The sequence below is a fragment of the Amblyomma mixtum genome, chromosome 1, assembly GCF_055824585.1.
Source record: "Amblyomma mixtum isolate Tamu chromosome 1, ASM5582458v1, whole genome shotgun sequence".
Taxonomy (NCBI): Eukaryota; Metazoa; Arthropoda; class Arachnida; order Ixodida; family Ixodidae; genus Amblyomma; species Amblyomma mixtum.
The window spans coordinates 14,662,393-14,681,692 of record NC_143012.1 but is presented as its reverse complement, the minus strand read 5'-3'; the positions used below and the strand labels follow the sequence as shown (position 1 = coordinate 14,681,692).

At 48.1% G+C, this 19,300-nt stretch overlaps 1 protein-coding gene across 8 annotated transcripts in view; it reads left to right on the top strand.

Moving 5' to 3' along the window:
• The window catches only part of LOC149365528 (uncharacterized), a 34,591-nt gene extending 15,832 nt beyond the window's left edge, over window positions 1-18,759 (top strand). Inside the window, exons 3-11 of one of the 8 annotated variants that reach the window (XM_089543488.1) lie at window positions 4,968-5,051; window positions 6,093-6,297; window positions 9,397-9,568; window positions 11,610-11,795; window positions 12,792-12,955; window positions 14,824-14,934; window positions 16,107-16,214; window positions 17,625-17,735; window positions 18,436-18,759. In XM_089543488.1, the coding sequence (XP_089399614.1) occupies window positions 4,968-5,051; window positions 6,093-6,297; window positions 9,397-9,568; window positions 11,610-11,795; window positions 12,792-12,920 (776 nt within the window). In that variant the 3' untranslated portion in view covers window positions 12,921-12,955; window positions 14,824-14,934; window positions 16,107-16,214; window positions 17,625-17,735; window positions 18,436-18,759. Of the gene's footprint in view, window positions 1-1,724; window positions 1,896-4,967; window positions 5,052-6,092; window positions 6,298-9,396; window positions 9,569-11,609; window positions 11,796-12,791; window positions 12,956-14,823; window positions 14,935-16,102; window positions 16,215-17,624; window positions 17,736-18,435 lie in introns of those variants that run through there. The other 7 variants (XM_089543478.1, XM_089543498.1, XM_089543515.1 and 4 more) reach the window with 7 other exon arrangements.
• Window positions 18,760-19,300: the final 541 nt, after the last annotated feature.

The following is a 19,300-nucleotide window of genomic DNA, read 5'->3' as shown; positions in this document are numbered from 1 at the left end:
TCCCGGTTCTTGTTTTTGGTTCTGGAGTTATGTTGACGGTTCATTGACGCAAGTGTAGCTCTGCAAAAGGGCTCCGTGATTAATGTTATTCAAGAGCTTCTGTTCGATAACCTAATAGGGGATATTCAAAATTCCGTAAGTGCGCTTTCCCGCATAACAATGTTGCCCCCAACAAGATGGCTGACCATGCGTTTCCTGCTGAAACAAAGCAAGAACGACTGGTTTTTTGTTCGATTCTTCCAAAATACGTTTCTTACATTCTGTCCAGACCATTAGCGCCTGTCCTGTAGCCCACGTAGTTCCTTTATAGCGAAGTCGGCCATCTTGTTTGGGGCAATATAGTTATGTGGGAAAGCGCACTTGCGGAATTTTGAATATCCCCTATTGCCGCGAGTATTCCACCCACGTGAACCCAGGCAGGATGTCAGTGGTAGGCTTGCATACTTCTGGGAAATCTGTGTGCAATTGGCGGCGCGAGTGTGGGTCGAACATCTGCACCTCTCACTCTAGATTGGATTATTAAACGCGCTTGGTGCCGAGCAATCATTCTCCTCTCCCCTGCGTCGATGGCTAGAATCCTTGCCAGATTCCATGGCTCTTTCTCGCTGTACCCATGTTTGTGCGGCCGCAAAGAGTTCATTTCTTCTTGAAAAATTTTGATTTAACATTTCTCCGCCATTCAATCTAAGCTTGTTCCATCAAGGGCGAGCAGGATTTCGGGATCGCCGCTTGGAAGTGGTTGACGTTGTAGTCTAGCCTCAGGGATTTGCGCGAATAAGAGCTGGCTTGCGAAAACCGCCGGTGAAGGCGACACCTATATTTCATTTTTCATCCTCTCAAAGTACAGTGTTTGGCTTTAAGATGCGGAAGTCAGTTGGTACAGTTTTTCTTCAGTATCCCGTAAAGATCACGTGGAAGTGTTCCATCGGCTGATAGCAGCGACACCCACCGGTTGCGTGGGACGGCGCCACGGATGACTACGTCTCATAGGCACCAGAATGCATTGGTCAAGTGCTCATCCGCTGAACTTCTGAAGATTTGGCTAGTTAACACTGCTATTCTGATCGTTTAGTTAGTTTACACTAATATCTCCTTATAGCGGAATTGCAACTGGTGCTGTTTCTTGCCTGTCTCTGCAACTCGAGAGCGCTCATTGTGTAGAGGTTGGACAACGACGTACGGAAAGAAAGAAATATAACGGCCACAGAGCAACAATCCTCTTGTTGCCTCTCTCCGTACACCCTCATGCATTCTATCGACGATGGCCGCTTCGAAGTCGCAGAGAAGTGCAGTGCCTAACTAGCTTCGCTTCTTGCGTTCTTGACTATCACCTGGACGCCTTTATCGGTGGCCGCATTTTTCTCTACAGCCATTTGAGACTGCGTTGAAGAGGGCTCATGACCACGCCAGCTGCGTGCCGCTTGATCCGGTGGGAAAGAACTAAATTAAAGGAGATTAAACTATCAAAACAGATGTGACAGTGGCAGAGGGACGATTAAGAACAGCTGGATAGGGGCGCCGTTTTTAATCGCAATTAGAAAATAATAAGAGAGTAGTAGTTACATTATCCAGACAATTCGCTAGAAAAGAAGTCAGTACCGGCTTGCTCATCGTGACCTTTGAGCCATGAGCATATCTTTGGAGAGAGATGTTTCAGCCTGTATGGCGAACACTTCTTCGGGCCTCTTTTTCGACCTGCTATGTGCGATCTCCTTTTATTCCAGCAGAGCCTTCTTGCTCGAGGAGAGCCTTGCGTTTCCCCTTCCGGGAAAGGCTCGCAGTGCATGGGGGACGCCAGCCCACGTCCGCATTCCCGAGGCAGCCGAAGCATGGAAGCAGGTGCTGCTTGCAAGTTTGCTGCACCGTCTGTCGCTGGGGCACCTCAGTGAGTCCCGGTACGTGCGGGTTCATCGTTACGGCGCATTACCTCATTTAACGATTCATCGGCGAAATGCCACCACTAATAACTACTGTGATGGAATCTCCCCCCGAGTTCCCGTAATTCGAATTTCCGTTCTAAGCGAAGTGCCTCTTTGGTAGTAGCTGGCTTGCTGGAAGAGGAAAGTGCAATTGTGGGTGTTATTGAGTTCACGACCCCCTATCGGCCAGTAAGGGAATGGGTCCTGTCATATAGTTGAGCATCCGCCTTTTGAGCGAGAATGGCGGGAACCGGGCTTACTGGTACGAACATCTCTGTCCGTCCAAGGTTGGAATGCCTAAAACAGTCCTCCACGGTCTCGAATTTTGCTGATATATATCAAATTTCGCTGATATATATTAGCTAATGGTGTCTCTCACCGTAGATTTAACGTTCTGGCATGCTTAGTACACAATAGCGTATTAAGCAAACTTGCAGTTATTTGTGACAGAGTGGACTGCACCTGGCAGTGATTTCTTTTGTTCAGATGAATTTCACATCGGTCACCTCGCAAATAATCTGACATTTTATGTTGTGTAGGAAATAGAGAAAATTAAAAACTTGGGGCTTTCTTAAGCACATTCTTAAAGAAGATATACATTTTAGATTGAGAATCACTCTCGCACAAGTAAAGAGCAAGTACTTGCTTCTGAGAGGTAAGCCGCCGGAAACTCGAATATTTGTGGTTTTTGTGGTGTTTAACGTCCCAAAGCGACTCTGGAATTTTCGATCACCTGACGTTCCTTAAAGTGTAATGACATCACACAGAATCTCTCTAGAATTTTGCCTGCATCGAAACTTGACCACCGCGGCCGGCATCGAAACCGCGTCTTTCGGGTCAGCAGCCGAGCGCCATAACCACTGAGCCACCATGGCGTCCTCCAAGCTCGAATTCAGGGGAACCTTCTCTAGTTCGAAATAACCCAGGTCAGGCTTAGCAACGTTTCTATCTCGAAAGGGACCGAAAGTTTGAATTGAGTGGAGTTTGCTTTAAGGGGAGCTTCCTCAGTACACTTGTATTGGCATTCGAATTAACGAGATATTGTTTTTCTGGCGCAGAGACAATTAAGGCCTCGCACTTAGTTCCGATGGCAGTCCTCTTGGGACTAACTGGAGCACTCAGCCGGCTTCCATGTTGCGCCCCATTGAGGCACTGTGGCAACCACCGAGGCAACGCAATTAATTTCGACCACCTGGAGTTCTAACGAGCACTTACCCAGAACATGCAGCACAGATGTTTTGGATGCCGCCTGCATCGAAATATATGTGTTATGAAGGGATAAGCTGATGATTAACCCCGCGTTTGTGCTTTCTTTGAACAATATGGCAACTCGCGGCGTCCTTCACTACAGCGTCCCGTTGGGACGTTAAACCTCCATAAAATCAAAGCCAAATCGAACTCCGCGCATTTCTAATTTTTTTCCTCTTCGAGTTCGTATCGTGGAAACTTTACTGCATTAGTGCATGAAAAGCGTATTTACGATAGAAGCGCGAAAACGATAAAGACGGGCGGAAGACGCCCGTCGTAGTCCTAGCGCAAGGACGTCATTGCAAGAAAGCAAATTAGTGCCTATAAAATCGAATGGCAGGACAGTTCCAAGCGCACACGTTCTGCAGCATGGGAGTACACTGATATCGATTTGGCATAAGCCACAAGCATGGCCAATCCTCACTTTAGGGACCCGGCGGAGCGGTTGTCGGTTTCACTAAATTTCCTTGTTTACTGTCAGTACCTCTACGCTACTTAGCGGTGCGAAAAAAACGGGAATTATACGAGGGAGCTATGGCGTCGTTGGAGTCCAAGGGAAAGAGTACACACAGCCTGGAGAAAGAGAAGACGCGCCCCAAGTGTCTGCAGCCTAAAACCAGATGGCGCAGCAATGTTCAGAGCGCAGCCCGTGCTGCCTGTACACCACTAAACCACAACCGCTGCTACTAATCGGTTTCGTCAAAATCCTACTATTCCAAATGAAAATAATGCGGCGAAACAGACGGCTGCCATAAAATTTCCAGTAACGGAAATTCAACTGTATTGTAAAAACAAGATAAAGTAACCAAATTGGTTGTCTAATGCGCGGTCTTGTTCTCCCCGTTCTCTTAGAAAGCATTATAGGTTTCTATAGGTCGTTAGGTTTCTAAGGGTGAATACGTTTCAAACAAGCTAGAACCGAAATCTTCAAGCCATATAACCCCTTGAGATAATAATATTACTAACTCTGTGTTTGGTGCATTTATTTATACTTATTTATAAAAATACCTACAGTGCTCTCATTGGGGCATTGTTGTAGGGGGAAAGATCATAAAAGCAACAGATGAACTATAATACATTGTGGCTTTAGTCGCTTATGCGCCGAAAAACGTAGCGCAGGGCCTATCTATATCTCCGCCTGTTCAACTCACTGTCTCGCAAAATGCCAGCAGGAAGTACTGAATTATAATCGTTCACATGTACCAGTCTCCTGATTTGGCACTAAAGGCATCGTTGATTGCAGAAAAACCCCGCGCGGCTTCATGCTAAAAAGGATGGCAGTGGCTACCACAAAAATCCGCAAGCAGCTGCGGTGCATTACGGTGTCCGCATAGCAAACAAAGACAATGCATACAGCAGTTCCCCCCGGAATCAAAGAATAACGCATGTCGGGGAGCCTGGTGGCTAAAACAAGAGCGAAAATTTTTCGTCAAAGATTAACGCCCTTTAAAGCACTTCAGGGCTGGGACTGATATGCTCTCTAAGGACACCAGCGCAGCTGGGCTGGTGCCCTTAGAGAACAGCTCAGCCCCAGCTGTTTAAGGGGTCTCAGTGTTACGGCAGGGTGTCATGGTCTTTGCAAAACATTCAGTGCATCACTTCACCGGGTCTAATTTGAACACGTGACCATGTCATCAACGACCTGGTCACGTACGCAGTCAAGACAGCGGATCCTGTCACCTGGTCCAATTTCACATGTTTTCGTGCGAACCATCTTATTTCCGCTCAGCAAGCCTTCAACAACGCACGGTTTAAAAGTGGTTGGACCAAGGCCGCATCATCACTCGTCTCTGTTCCCAGGAACATCCAGGGAGACGCAGCCTCAGCACGGAAGCAGGCGACCGCAGCGTGGACACCCTCTGCCCGGAAGTCTCCATTGGTCGGGTAAGCCTGTGGATACTTTGCACGATGAATGAATGCTTTGGGTATTTGGTAGACCATTTCATCTTCCTCTTATGGCAGACTAAAGAAACAGGTTGGTTCCGCATGTGGGTAACCATTGGTCGGATAAGCCTGTGGATACTTTGCAAGATGAATGAATGGTTTGGGTATTTGGTAGACCATTTCGTCTTCCTCTTATGGCAGACTAAAAAAACAGCTTGGTTCCGCACGTGGGTAAACACTATTTTCAAAATTTTCTCAGGTTAGCCACCGAAGTTTGCCAAGCCCTTCATGGGTCGGTTTCCACTCGTGGGTCATTTCAGTTTTCAAATTTTGGGGGCTGGGCTACCCATATTTTGGGAATGGAGTGGGCCAAGATCATTTTTGGAGCTGGGCAAATTTCATTTTGAGACTAGATCAAGCCTGTCCTTCACCAGAGCACATCCAGATTCACCGGCACGCAAATTTTTCTAAGGACGAGTTTTCGGTGGTTCTAACCACGTTTGGGACATGCCTCGTTTTCCATACCATGTGTTGCCATATCCTTATCCTGCAGTGCCATCCCCAAAACTGAGCTCTGCTTTATCTCTTTTCTCTAACTTTGTTAGACTGAAGCTTCGTATTCGTCCCTTGAGATATCGTCGAAATCGCTGCTGGTAGGCTAGAAGTGTTTTCGTACCAAAATAAAGCGACAGTTCACGAATACGCTGCAGATTTTGACATTTTTGACACGCACACATCTTTTCAGCACCGGCTAAAGTGCATTTACTGAGCGTAAATGAAGCCTAGACTTCCAACTTGGAATCGATTTCGAACCACTTCCAAGAGTCAGATGAACATTCTCGTTTTGTTCAATTCATTCAATTGAACCGGATCAAAAGGTCACGCTTCTCGGCAGCCAGATTTAAGAATAATTACGCTGTCTGTCAAGCCGTGAACAGAACTCAGCGCCGTTCTCCAAACGGTGGCTTCACTGATTCTTGCGTTACAACCCAGGCTTGTCACATCTTGGTGCGCTTCAACAAGCTTTTCGGCGTGACGCAGTGCCCCCCTCAGACAATGGCCGCAAGACGAAGTCGCGCCGCTCTAACGAGGACGGAGCCTTCAGCATGGTAGGGTGCCGTGCCGCCTACCAGAGTTCGATGCCCCAGGACGCCCTGTGCAACTTCCTGGCCTGCCCGGAACTCTTCGTCCGGGATTCCGTCCTGCACGGCCAGTACCAACCAGGGCCCCTGGACGCCTTCAAGGGGTGCGTAGAGGTGGCGCGTAAGACTGAACAGGGCGGTTCGTTCAACTGCGCGTGAGTGAGAAGTGGCACCATGTTTAGAAGAAACGAGTGTATACACAGAAGATAGTGGCATAGGGAAGATAGGGAAGAGAAGTGACATGGACAGTATGGACGATAGGAATTCCTGTTATGGTTCCTCATTCCTGACTTGACGTAGCCAGTCCTGAATGGCAGCAATTTCTGCCCCGATCATTAATATATTTAGCTATGATGTTTTCCGATATCTTAAACACCTAGGGTTCTTTAACGTGCACTGACATCGCATAGTAGATGACCGTGTACTGTGCGATGTCAGATCACGTTAAAATTAAAAACTCCAGGTGGTCGAAATTTCTGGAGCCCTTCACTGCGGTGTCCCTCATAGCCCGAGTCACTTCGGGACGTCAAAACACCCTTTAACCCACAAAGCGCACGTATTTTGACGCGATGTAGCCAAAATTTGCTGCCGCCTCAGTCGCATGGGTCTCCACTCGATTTCTGCCAGATGCAGTGAGTAACTCTGCCTTCCCATGTACTATATGCAACAAATGAAATGCGAACGGTGGAGCGCGTGGCCAAAGATCCATTTTGCACCGTGTACCTGTCTACATCAGAGATAGGCACGCTCATTCGGTGTGCGATAGTTTAGCTTCCGTTTTCTTTGACGGTGCGTTTTCTTGCTTTGCCACCGGAGCGTCTGTTTAGACAGTGAAGAAATCATGGTCGACCTGTTCCGCGAATTAAGGAAAGGCGGGCTCTTGTCGCGTCGCAGTACTCAATATCATGGCCACCACAAAAAAGCAATCTTGCCTCAAATACGGCCGCGTCCACACCCACATATGGCAGGAAAGGCTTGCCGGGTGTTGCCCGCGCTCCAAATGCGCTGACGCTGCCTCTGTGCAGTTGAAAACGTTGACTCGTTAGAAAAGATCACGCAGCACCAGTTCTCTGTTGTCCATGATGCATTGTCTTGTGCAAACACATGCCTTCCTTTTCAATTTGCTTCCGAGGCCGCTGAGGCCGCTGGCTCGTGCGACCCTACAAGAGTGTGCGAACATCCTCGTGTACACGACGTCTAAAGGTTGACGTGCTGGCACTCAATTGAAAATGTACCTCACTGGCCATAATGTTCGATGTGTCCGCTGCAGCTGCCACAGTAAGTAGGTCTCGGTCTTTGCCGGCAACCCCGCTGTTTAGACCGGCGGGCCATGTTTCCAAGCCGCTCCACACCAGAGAATGTCAGCAAAATTCTGATGGTGTAAGAAGCTGGACGACCTTTTTCCTTTGCGATGACGCGTTGCTGCACACCGTGACGGTAGAAAGAAAACGATTCACGCTCTTTTCCTGCCGTACGCTGCCGCTTTTTCGATTCCAGAGTATTTAAGCATTTTTGGTCTGGTAGCCATAAAAGTTGTGCTCACTACGAGAGACAAGCGGTTCAGGAACTGTCGCTTTGGAAACCGACCATAACCCGATCGGTCTTTTCCACAATATTCATCGCACGGGCCGGGCAATTTACTCTCAGTTGTTTTTTAACTGCCCATTTCTTCTCTTCTTGTCGCAACCAGACTATGACAACACGACGATGATGAAAGCAAAATCAAAGCTCTGTCGGTAAGGGAGCTAAGAGCGCTCGCTTCACTCACGCGATCCACAGCCAGCGCCGCCAGGGAAAATATGGCGCTCCAGTAGCAAAATGAACATCAAATCCGGGCTCCCCCTGTCAGACGATCACCCAAGCTTTCTCGGATGCAGCAAAATTGGTTTATTGGGGTTCAACGTCCCAAAGCCCCAAAGCAACTCAGGCTATGAGGGACTCCGTAGTGAAGGGCTCCGGAAATTTCGAAACTGAGGTTCTTTAACGTGCACTGACGTCGCACAGCACACAGGCCTCTAGAATTTCGCCTTCATCGAAATTCGGCCTCCGCGGCCGGGATCGAACCCGCGTCTTTCGGGTCAGCAGCCGAGCGCCATAACCACTGAGCCACCACGACGGGGCGCAGCAAAACTGATCCCCTTCTTACACCATGGTGGCTGTGGATTCGACGCTCCTTTCTGTTGCACACCGTGGTGGGGTGGTGACGCAAGGCGTGAATGAGGCGTCAGTGGGGCGTATATTTATTTACAGCCCGTAATTTTACCTCAGCTCTTTACAATAGGTTCCTTGAATTTTTCAATCCTTTTTTCAGTGCGCACAATTTTTCTCCTAACGATGTCAAGATCAGCGAGATTTAAAAGGAAACACCATTTTGGCGCTCTTAAGTTGCCCTTGCGCCAATAGAGCCCCGTGTAAACCCAGCAAACACTAACCACTGACTGACTAAACCAACTAGCCCTTTATAAAAGCTGGAGTACAATTTGCCATCAGTCAAGTGACGCGGCGTTTATGGTTACTCCCGTATCTATTATAGCGCCCGAACGTAGTAACAAGCGTTTATCAATATTTAGATCCTGTCGTAAACGCGATCTCCCTGCAGCAAAGCAAGGTACCATGTGTATAATATATTAAAAGCAAGCCGGTCATACCCATACGCTGCACAACGGCAATATGTCCACGTCGATTAGACGCAAACCACGAGCATATTAATGCGGATGTGTTATATCGCTCATCGGAAACAAAACGCGATGTCCAGAAAAAGTATCATCTCAAACCCATGTTAACTGGCAAGTTAAAGCAATTTCTTCCCAAGGTGCGCGGAATTAAACCAAGAACTTTCAGACCGCTAAGCGAGAACGCAACCCGGAGGCAAAAATCCGTATTGCTGCTTGGCGAACAAACGTGAACCTAGTGTATGTGTTGCCGTACGAGTGTTTGCTGTAGAAAGAGGGAAAAAAAATTTAACGAAAAATAAAAAAATAAAATGCAAGTACAGTCTGAGGTGCCTTTAGTAAATGTTATCCTGGCCCTTGCCTCGTGAGGCAACACCGGCTTGCGTGCAACATGGCCTCCGAGCTCAGCGGCCTTGTCGAGCGAGGAATCTCTAGGGACATGTTTCAGTCTGGGGGTGGCCCCGACCGAGCGGACTTGGCATTGAGCACCACTGTTCATCTATCTGCTATAGAGACGTCTTTTCATTCCAGAATGGCTTGCTCCCTGGAGGAAAGATTTGCGTATCCAGTACCTCCCGTGAGACCTCACGTCCACGCAAAGCCTGGACGTGAGGCTGCTCCGTATACTGCAGCGAGAAAGCAGGCGGCGCACTTTGGACTGTGCCAGAAGTCTGCAGACCGGCCACTGCGCCTGGATCCACCGGTAGGAATGGGTTCAGTATCCTGTCCATGGCCTGTGTAGCCTCTCCACTCTACTGAAACAAAGCCGTTACCACTAGGTCGGAATCATGTTAGTTCGCTTAATTCGAATTCGAGTTTATTCAAACTACAGGTTTGGTTTTGTCAGTATACCCTGTTTTGGAGCTCTGCATAATTCGAAGACGTTTAATTTCGTCTTCGAATCATAGACGTTGTAGTGTGCTCAGAAAGAAAAAAAAAGTACAGAATGGCTAACACTTCGTAATGCGAGATTCAGTGAGAGTCTGCACTCTAGCACCAATAAACATATATTGGAATAAAAAGGGAATAAGCTGTCATCTAGTTCGCACACTTCCATAAAAAGATGTCCGCTGCAAGACAGCTTACTCTCTTTTTACTGTTTCTTAAAGTGTGGTTACGCCGACTACTAACTACAACTGCTATACGACCATAAACCCAGTGAACGGGGCTTTAATAGCGATCGCTCTAAAAACAGCATTAGCAATCTCATGTCGAGGGCTCGATCCCATTCATGTTGCTCTTGTGAGCCGATGCATTTGTATGTGGAAATGTTTGAAGCGAGCTGTAATTCTTGGAAAACGCAGCCCATCAGAAACAGAGAAACTTCTAACCCCGAGTTTGGCCCATGACAGCAGCGGTGAGGTGGATTCATACGACGGATAATTGGCAGATGGGTAGTGGGACATCACCTGATGCCTTCATCATGGTCCAGTAGTCCGTAGTATGAATGCACATTTATGGGCAATGAAACCAACACAGCGCAGACTGCCTGCCTCAAACATCCAACAGCACACTGTAGAAAACTGCCTGGCTTACACTTAATCCTACTACTCCGCTACATTATGCCTGATATGGCAGTAGTATATTCGATGAGTAATAATTCAGTGTATAAGGAATGCTATGGAATTCACTGCGTAAAGGGGTCGCCAAGTCTAACTCGGCCTCAGAGTGCTTCGAACAGGAGGACAGTGTGTGCAGCAATCCCCGCCTGTTACACGGATGATGGCGCCTGTTATACAGAGCACCCGCTAGTAATCTCGATGGTTCGAACCCTGGCAGCTCCGATGCTCTCTCCAGGACTTGGTGACTAAACTCAGACTTGGTAGCGAGTCGCCGCTCTGTAATCAACAATTCAAATGTACATGTCATATTTGGAGGTTAGTGGCTTTGTGCCCATAGAAAACGCAACCAAAGACAAAGGTTGATGCAGCTATGGCTTCGTATCGAAGGAGTCGCATCGTGTGCTGCCGATATTGGGTGGGAATGTTCTCAACCTCCGTAACAACCTGTTTTTGCAACGAGTGCCAGTCTTCCTACGCCCAGTGCTTTCGTGTCTTCACCAGACTAGAATTTCTGGGATAAGGCGCAGGCCACTGTATAAGGATGTAGTACAGTAGTTTGAGCCATGGAACAGCAGCACATTACACTCGCCAGAAGAGAAGAAAACAAGAATACAGGGCAAGCTCCAACTTGATTCTAAGCCGTGCTATGTCTTTTTCTCTAGGGAGGTGCCCATCCGACCTCCCCACTACAATGGAAAAGTACTTTTGAGAGAGTACGACGTCGGAATCTCGCACATTGAACGTTATTGCTAGTTTTTCCCCACCCAAAACCAGCAACAAACTGCGTTAAGGCCTGTTGTGCATCTTAACAAACCAAGATGTCCCATGCATGGTAACGTCTTTGTAAGTGGGTCTCTTGTGAGTGCTGCAGTAGGGTGTCTCCGTGCGGGCGCTTCTGTTTAGGGATGTCCTTTTTCTGCTGGGAGTTACCATTTTGTTTCACGAGCACATGGTAGTCTTCGTGTCTGGACATGAAGTTTCTAAATTTCTGGCAAACAGAAGGCTTCTGTGCGTGGCCAGGCAGCCGAAAGTTCGGCATTGAGAAGTTATATAGGCGGCGTTATATTTGGATCTGACTTAAAATGCTGCAGTTTCAACGCCATAATCGGCGAAGCAGACCATCGAGGCTTAATATAGGAATCTGAAAAAAATTAGGCTCTCATACGAATCTTTTCATTGCAGGTGGTACCGAGGAGAAATTTGCGTTTCCTCTCTCGCAACGACAGCACGGGAACGACCAGATACTCGTTGAAGCCGCAGCGCGAGAGCAGGTGCAGCTGCCCAGCAGGAATCGTCGTCTGTTCAGAACCCCCAGGCTGCAGCTGTAAAGCAGGTGTCGCTCCCGACAACGCCCGGCTAATCCTCTCGGTAATTTGAGCAAGGGGGTTTACGCCCGACCTCTCCTAAGATTAGGTGCACGGAGCAGACCCGGTAGGTCTCGGTGTTCTGTTACGGTGGTGGCAAATTCTTTCACCTTTCACGGGGTAATATTTTAGGCGAAGCTATCGTGAATAGCACGTTACGTGGGGCCAATACTACAAAGTGTCATGCCGCCGCCAATTCCTTGTTTTGCGCCGTGCAAGGCAGTGAGAATTTCATTCGCGATGGCCATGACCTGTTAGGCCACGCAAACAGATCAGTAAGGGCGCCATCTATGTTCATCTGATGGAAGTGATTGGGTAGAGAGCAGCATATAGCGGGGGCCACAGAGTAACATACTCAGGAGCACCGACCCTTACGCAACCAAACGCAATCGGCACGCGCGATTTTGCTGCACGAACTCTCCGCGTTGCGCTGTACTGCCCCCTTCCCTACCGTCGCGCTTCGCTCGCCAGTGCATACTCTTCACACTTTTCCCCTTTCAATATCCTCCTTGCGGAAATAGCTCCATCGACACGCCACCCTTGACATGCCACCCTTCGTCATTGCCGTGAAATGAAATGCCGGAGGGCAACGTCCAGGCAGATTTCCAAAAGTACTTAGCAAGCAGTGCCTTGCGGTGTGTATTAAGATTCAGGTGGCAGGCGACAACGCAAATCAAACGCCACAAATCAGTGTTCTTGCTTGGCGAACAAGAGTGAACCTATAGTGTTGGCTTATGACTGTTTTCTAATGAGTGGGTGTGTCACTGGAAAGAAAGAAAAAAATGTTCAAAGTGTAAATAAAAAGAATGCTTTGCATTGCATTCAAAGCCCATATGTAGTCTTAAGTGCCGTCCATATTACTGCCCTAGCCCTTGCCTCGTGAGGCAACACCGGCTTACATTCCCGAGCGAACAGTCTCTAGGGACATCTTTGTACATGGCCCCAACCATTTCGCAGCATCAGTCGTCTCTCTGCTATATGAGACGTCCTTTCATTCCAGAATGGTTTGCTCCCTGGAGGAAAGACTTGCGTTTCCAATACCTCCGGAGGGGAAAAACACGCGCAGCCTGGATGTCAGGCCCCAGCGACCGCAGCAGGAAAGCAGGTGGTGCACATGGACATCACCTGACATACTCGGGGAAGCCTCTGCGCCGGTAGCCACCGGTAGGAATTTGTTCAATGTCTGGCTAGCAGCCCGTGTAATCTCTCCAGTCCACTAAAACACAGCCTCTACGACTAGCGCGGAATCATGTTAGTTCGTTTAATTCAAAATTCGAGTTTATTCGAACTCCAGGTTTGATTTTATACCCTTTCTTTGGAGCTCTGCGTAATTCGAAGACGTTTACCTTCGACTTCATAGATCTAGTGTGCTCGGAAAGAAAAAAAAGTACAGAACGGTTCACTGCGTAACGCGTAACGCCGACTACTATACTACTACTATACGACTCATTGCCCAGCTTACGGGCCTCTAATAGTGATCGCTGTGAAAACTGAATTATCAATCTGATGTCGCGGGTTCGATCCCGTTGTTGCACGTCGCGTTTGTGAGCAAATGTATTTGTATGGACATGTTTGAAGCGAGCTTTTAATTCTTGGGAAACGCAGCCTATCAGAAACGAAAAAACTTTGCTTAAGATTGTAAAAGTAAAAGCGCCAAAAAACCACACACACACAAGACAACGGGACAGAGCGCCACTCACAACTAGTTTAATGTTGCTGCTTCTGGCGAGAAGCAGCAACATTAAAGCCCGAGAACTGATTGAAGCGTTTTATATCTGTAAAAAAGGCAGTGCGTGTGTTAGCGAAACTTCCGTATCTCTCTATCAGGCGGAAAGAAAGTTTTTTGAGCAGTCGTTATCGCATTGATGCGTAATTTTGTTCTTTGCGCAGGCGCTGGCGTTGTGCATATATGTATCTGTGGTGTGAAAAATAAACTAGTTGTGAGTGGCGCTCTGTCTCGTTCTCTTGTCTTGTGTGTGTGTGTGTGTGTGTGTGTGTGGTTTTTTGGCGCCTATACTTTTACAATGAATTACCAACTAGCCCAGCAAGAAGTTCTCTTTGCTTAAGAGTGGCGCTTAAGGTGGATTCACACGACGGACCATTTGCAGAGGGGAATGAAGCTTTACGTGGTGCCTGGACCACGGTCCAATAGTACGCGCACAGATATGCCCGCCTCTTTATCTTCTTCCGGCAGCGCATTTCAGAAAACCGCCTGGTTTAATCTTCATCCTACAACTCCACTACATCATGACTGATACAGCAGTATTATATTCGATGAGGGAGGTTGCCAAAATTGACTGGACCTCTGACTGCTTGGCGCAGGAGGACAGTGCAGCAATCCCGCCTGTAACGGCGGATGGCAGCGTGAAAATGCAGCTCTGTAACTGTGGTGTGCAAGTAGTCTGGGGAATGGGTGATACCCTGTAAAGATATGCTGTGCTTGGCCAGGCATCACACCCTTGGTGCGAGGACAGGAGTTCCAGAGAAAGCTATTAAAGGGGTCTTGTTATGCAATGGCCTCAAGGTCATTTGTACAGAGTTCAATGCGACTGGCTTGTTTTCTTTAGAATGACTCGATCTCCGCGGAGGGCGACACTGTACAAATAGTTGGTTCCTATAGTCGCATACAACTCAAGAATTAAACGACAGATGCCCCACGAAGGAGCCCCTCCACCACCAAATGGCATCGACCGATCCTTCCCCTTGACTGATTCTCCGCTTGTCCCTCTTGACCTCTGCCATTGGACCACTAAGCGTGAAATCCCAGGGAGCAACAGATGAGTGGGAGATAACAAGGGCTTAAACGGATTAACCGCGGCTTCGTGAAAATTCATCAACGCCATTGGCTGGAGGGCTGCCTTTCAGGAGTGTCTGCCTCTACGATCTGAAGTTATACTCAGCTATAGCAATGCGGAGCTTCACCCCCTCCCCCCCCCCCCCCCCCTCCAGTTCCGCTTGACGTACAGTACACATGTTTTTGCTATAGCGGCTGTAGGTGCGTTTGTAACTGATAACTGTCACTTGTTCCTTAGACACATGGGTCCCGTTTGCGGCCAGCCGGCCCTAGCACAGAAGCAGACGATCCAGTACACTCGGCCACCCCACCAGCATGCTTGGAGCAGTCACCGTCTCCCCTCTGTCTGGTAAGCCTGTGGGCGCCTTTCTCAACTAAGGTCTAGGGTGTTTGGTAGTCCATCCATCTGCAGCGTAATGCAAAACCATAAGAACGCATTGGTGGTGATCATAAGAACGCATTGGTGGTGATTTCGTGCGGTCACCATTTTCTGGCACCTTGGCTTTTCATTGAGTTTCTGCCGGTCCTTTGATCTCCGTGCAACGCAGTTAGCACGATTCATAAGCTGCCTGGCCTGACACAGCTCGCGACATCTTCTTATCCCTTCCTTTCACCTCGAAAGCGAGAAGCAAGAAAAGGAAGGTTAGAGGAGGCTTCGTTCGCCTATACTTCATCTCGGAAGCAGTTTGCAGCACTCTAGGTAATGCGGCAAACTGAGCCATATCGGATGGTGCGTGCTCCATAAATGTGTTCCTCCGCTCCTGCATTCGCCGAATGGTGGCTCCGTCTCTGGGGAAAAAGAGTATACTATTCAGGGTGGTCTGCTCTGCACTTCCTGCCAGTGCAAGTGTGCTGCTGATGCAAAGAGCGCAGAGAAGATCGCATTTTGTGAGATGCAAACAATAGGAACAGGACCAGGACTCCTCTAGCGTGGCCGTGGCTGCGATTGAGCCAGGGAGGTAAAAGAAAAATAAAACAGAATTGAACTTGTATATTATCATCTCAGGCAGGAAACAAAACAAGGCAGCAAACAAAACAAGGCAGCAAACAAAACAGTGCAATTCACAACGCTGAGAGTATCTACATCTTACCTTGCGACACAGAAGCACAACTGCGAATGAGCACAAGATGAAAAAAAAAAATTAAATCGCCAAAGACATGTTGAAAAAGGCCTGTTTGAAGCTCGACACCCTCTGCGTCATGGCAACAGTACACTCGATAAGCTCAAAGAAGCATTGTTTCTGTCAGAGCACCTTTAAATACTACTGACGGGTGCCAGCCAGTTATTGTAATGAGATCATTCTTGCTCAAAAGCTAAGGTATTTGGTCTCTTAGACTTTGTTCACTATAATTTGTTTTCGGATCGGTATTCTGTAAATTATCTTTCAACGATCAAAATTCTGTTTAATTAATGTAGGCTAGTTGAAAATTATGGCGATCTTCTTTTTTTAGTATGCGTTCAGGTCGCAAGATTGAGCTTGTAAAGCTGTCTACCCTCGATCCATTTTCTCCCTCAGGAAGAAAGCGCACACCACGAGGGACGCACAGCCACTTTGGATCAGTGAAACCGCAACGTGGAAGCAGGTGGTGCGAACAACGGTGCTTCGACACACTCTCGTGGGGTGCTCGGTAAGACCTACTGCATCTGGGTCTATTGCTGGAACGATAGCCTCACTTCCCACTCTGGCACTGAACCACCACCACATCCATAGCTGTGACACAGAGTACGTACACAGCAGGCCCCACCATGCGAAACTCAATTTAGGTGAATGGTAGTCGGGGCAAGGCCAAGAACGCTTCTCAAAAGTTATTCTATGTCGTCTTTGCATTGTACACACGCGCAGGCACGCACGTACACGTCCACCCGCACGCACATGCACACACACCACGCACATCGTCATAGTCTTGAGTCTTGGAGAAGAAGATGTTCATACCAAAGCGCCAGCTCAAACAAGCCGGTAGTCGAATTGACGATTGATAATTCGGTCTCCTTAATATTGACCTGCTTAATTGCGACTTCCGGTTTATTCTAACTGACGCTAACTAGTCTAGTAAGCGTAAAGTGTATTGAAAAGAATAAAAGGCTGCGCATAATTCGAGCAAATCTTCGGATTGTGCCTTTTCAATGAAGTCGGCTGTATACAATGGAAAGGGAGTACGCTGAAGTGATGATGATTATAATAATAAGAAAAACGCCTCCGTTCGTGGCATCACAAATACAGCATAACGACTGTCAAGCCTGCCAGTGATCATAGGGCTTCAGTGACGTCACCTGAGAAACAGTAAACGTGTTGAATAGGTGAGTTCTCGGTCTTCCATGGAGTTTGTGCTAATCTAGTCCAAGTGCTAATCTTTTTCTTCACACACAAGACATTCGGCTCACCTTCAATCCTGTTATAGGGCCGCGAATGCGTCGCTGAGCTCGTTTTGCAGCCCCTTCCTCCCTATTGGGAATATTAGGAATATATTGGGAATATTGGAATATCGTCAGCCGAAATTTCGCTAAATTTAGGGTCACAACACTTATAGATGTGCTCTCCAGGCTTTCAATAGACTTTACGGACTCTATTGCCTTCCTAAAGATATTTCCGTTTGTTAATTCATAGTCTATTGACTGTTGAAAAACGCCTACTGAAAGCATGTGGCTATAAATACCTAGATTCTCTACCGACAGTCTTTCGATTAGTCTGCAGGCTTTCTCTATAGAAAATCTATAAAGTTTATGGACAATCTATAGAAAGTCTAAGAAATTTTTTAAGAGAGGGTTGCGTTGCAAGAGCTCAAATTTGAAAGGACATTGAAGAGAACTCCATTTTTTGTTCTGGGTAAAAATGACTATTGCTGATTGTGGCTATGTTGGTGTTTTTTGTCAGTAGCATGAGATGCACTTATTGCGAAAAGGACGAAAGGGACTCCGTGAACGCTGTTCGGGACTACGAAATAGTCGTACAGTGCCACACGTTCGAATATGTGCGGCTAAAGCACGTCGTGTCGTTCTTCTACGGGCCTTCTCTATACGAGCCTTCCCGTTTCATTCAGGTCGGGGCTCGCAGAGTGCGAGCCGCCGGAACGCAAAGGAGCCACATCACTGGGATCGCAACATGGAAGCAGGTAGCGGCAGCGGGAGTGGCGCCACCCTCCCACCATTGGGTAATGACCGCTTCCTTATTCGCCTCTTAAGTAATCTTCGCCTTCATGCTAGCGTCGGGGCCCTCCTGTTGAGCGTTGAGCGCATGCATGCATGGTTCGGCACAAATTACGTCACTGCCACGCGGCCAGCGGCGCAGCTGAGGCACCGGCGATACTTGACATCCCGGAAACAAAGAAAGCGCTTTTGGGCGCAATATTTCCAAGAAATCCTCGAGTTTGCTGTATACGCAATTATGCTGACAGCCAGTTGTATAAATGGGAGCAGTCTTTGCCCTCTAAACCTCCCTTGAATGTGGACATTTCTGGAGTGTCCGCGTATAATGCGCGTGTGACAGGTTAATTTTTGGTGTCTTCGTCCGCGAACTCCTCATCTTTATTTTTTTTTTCGGCGGAGAAGAGTGCAGAGCCAGTGAAGCAGCTGGCGCCCACATAGCATCCTTCCTGCCTGAGCATGACAACGTGTTTCCATTTGGTCCATTCGGCCTTGGTTTGCTCTCCCCATTAAATTTTGTTCAGATGCAGAGAGCGCACCTTTCTTCCTGCATAAAGCGGTTGGTGCATAGTGACTATATTGTGGAGGTTGTCCACTGTGCAGATTATGGAGGAACTCCCCTTAGCGTGTTCTTTGTGTGTTAAAAGTTCCATCGACGCAATCTTTATGCCGTATTGTGCGTCTTTTCGTCTCCATGTTGTACCGCAGCCTTCGAGAAGGGATTTGCGTCTCCGCAAGGTCGGGTACAGGAGAGGCCACGCTACCCAGCCGTCACTGTGGAGGTTTGGCGTCTCCTCGGCTATGCTCCCGAGACAGCCCTGGCCTGTCTGAACCCGGCTACTCATCTGTGGTCCGACCAACTGCAGCGCCACTTGCGAATTTACTTTTCTGGACGGATACCCTTGGAGTGTGTTCAACCTGGACGGATACGCTTGGAGTGGTAGCCTTCGGTGCAACTTCGGGTTGCTGACCGCAACGCCGCCTGTCCACAGATGGCGTTCCGGGAAGCGGAATAAATATGCCCTCAATTGAGATGCTTGAGTGTTTGCTTTGCGTTGGATTTGTGAACCGATGAGCCGAACTGCTAGCGGTGCGGCACGTTCGCAAGCAAGATGCGCAGGTAAATGTGCCGTGAAGCAGTTTTGGGACGGCGGCGATGACTTTGAAAGCAGCGTCTCAGGTGCCCAGCTCTGTCTGGGTATAAGGGCTCTGTCTGGGTATAAGGGCACCCATTACACTTCTGTACCTGGATACCCTGGTTTACCTGGTTTAAAAGCAAGACAGTCAGTTTTCCTATGTATTGGTATTGTGGTCATGGCCCTACATGTGTATGGATTTATGAGGGCAGAAGGTTAGTTCGTGTGTTTGACACAGACTACAGGTTCCGTCTGTGCAAGCTAAACGCCGCGTTCTTTTTCCTGCTGTTTCCTGCGACGTCTATATAATACAGCTGCGACTAGAGCTCTGTTTTCTTAGCCCCTACAACCGGAGCACGTCTTGCACCACCCTTGTCATTTCTGACATTCTGAGGTATGTATTATACACTAGGCACTGCAAAATGATCCTCAGCTCA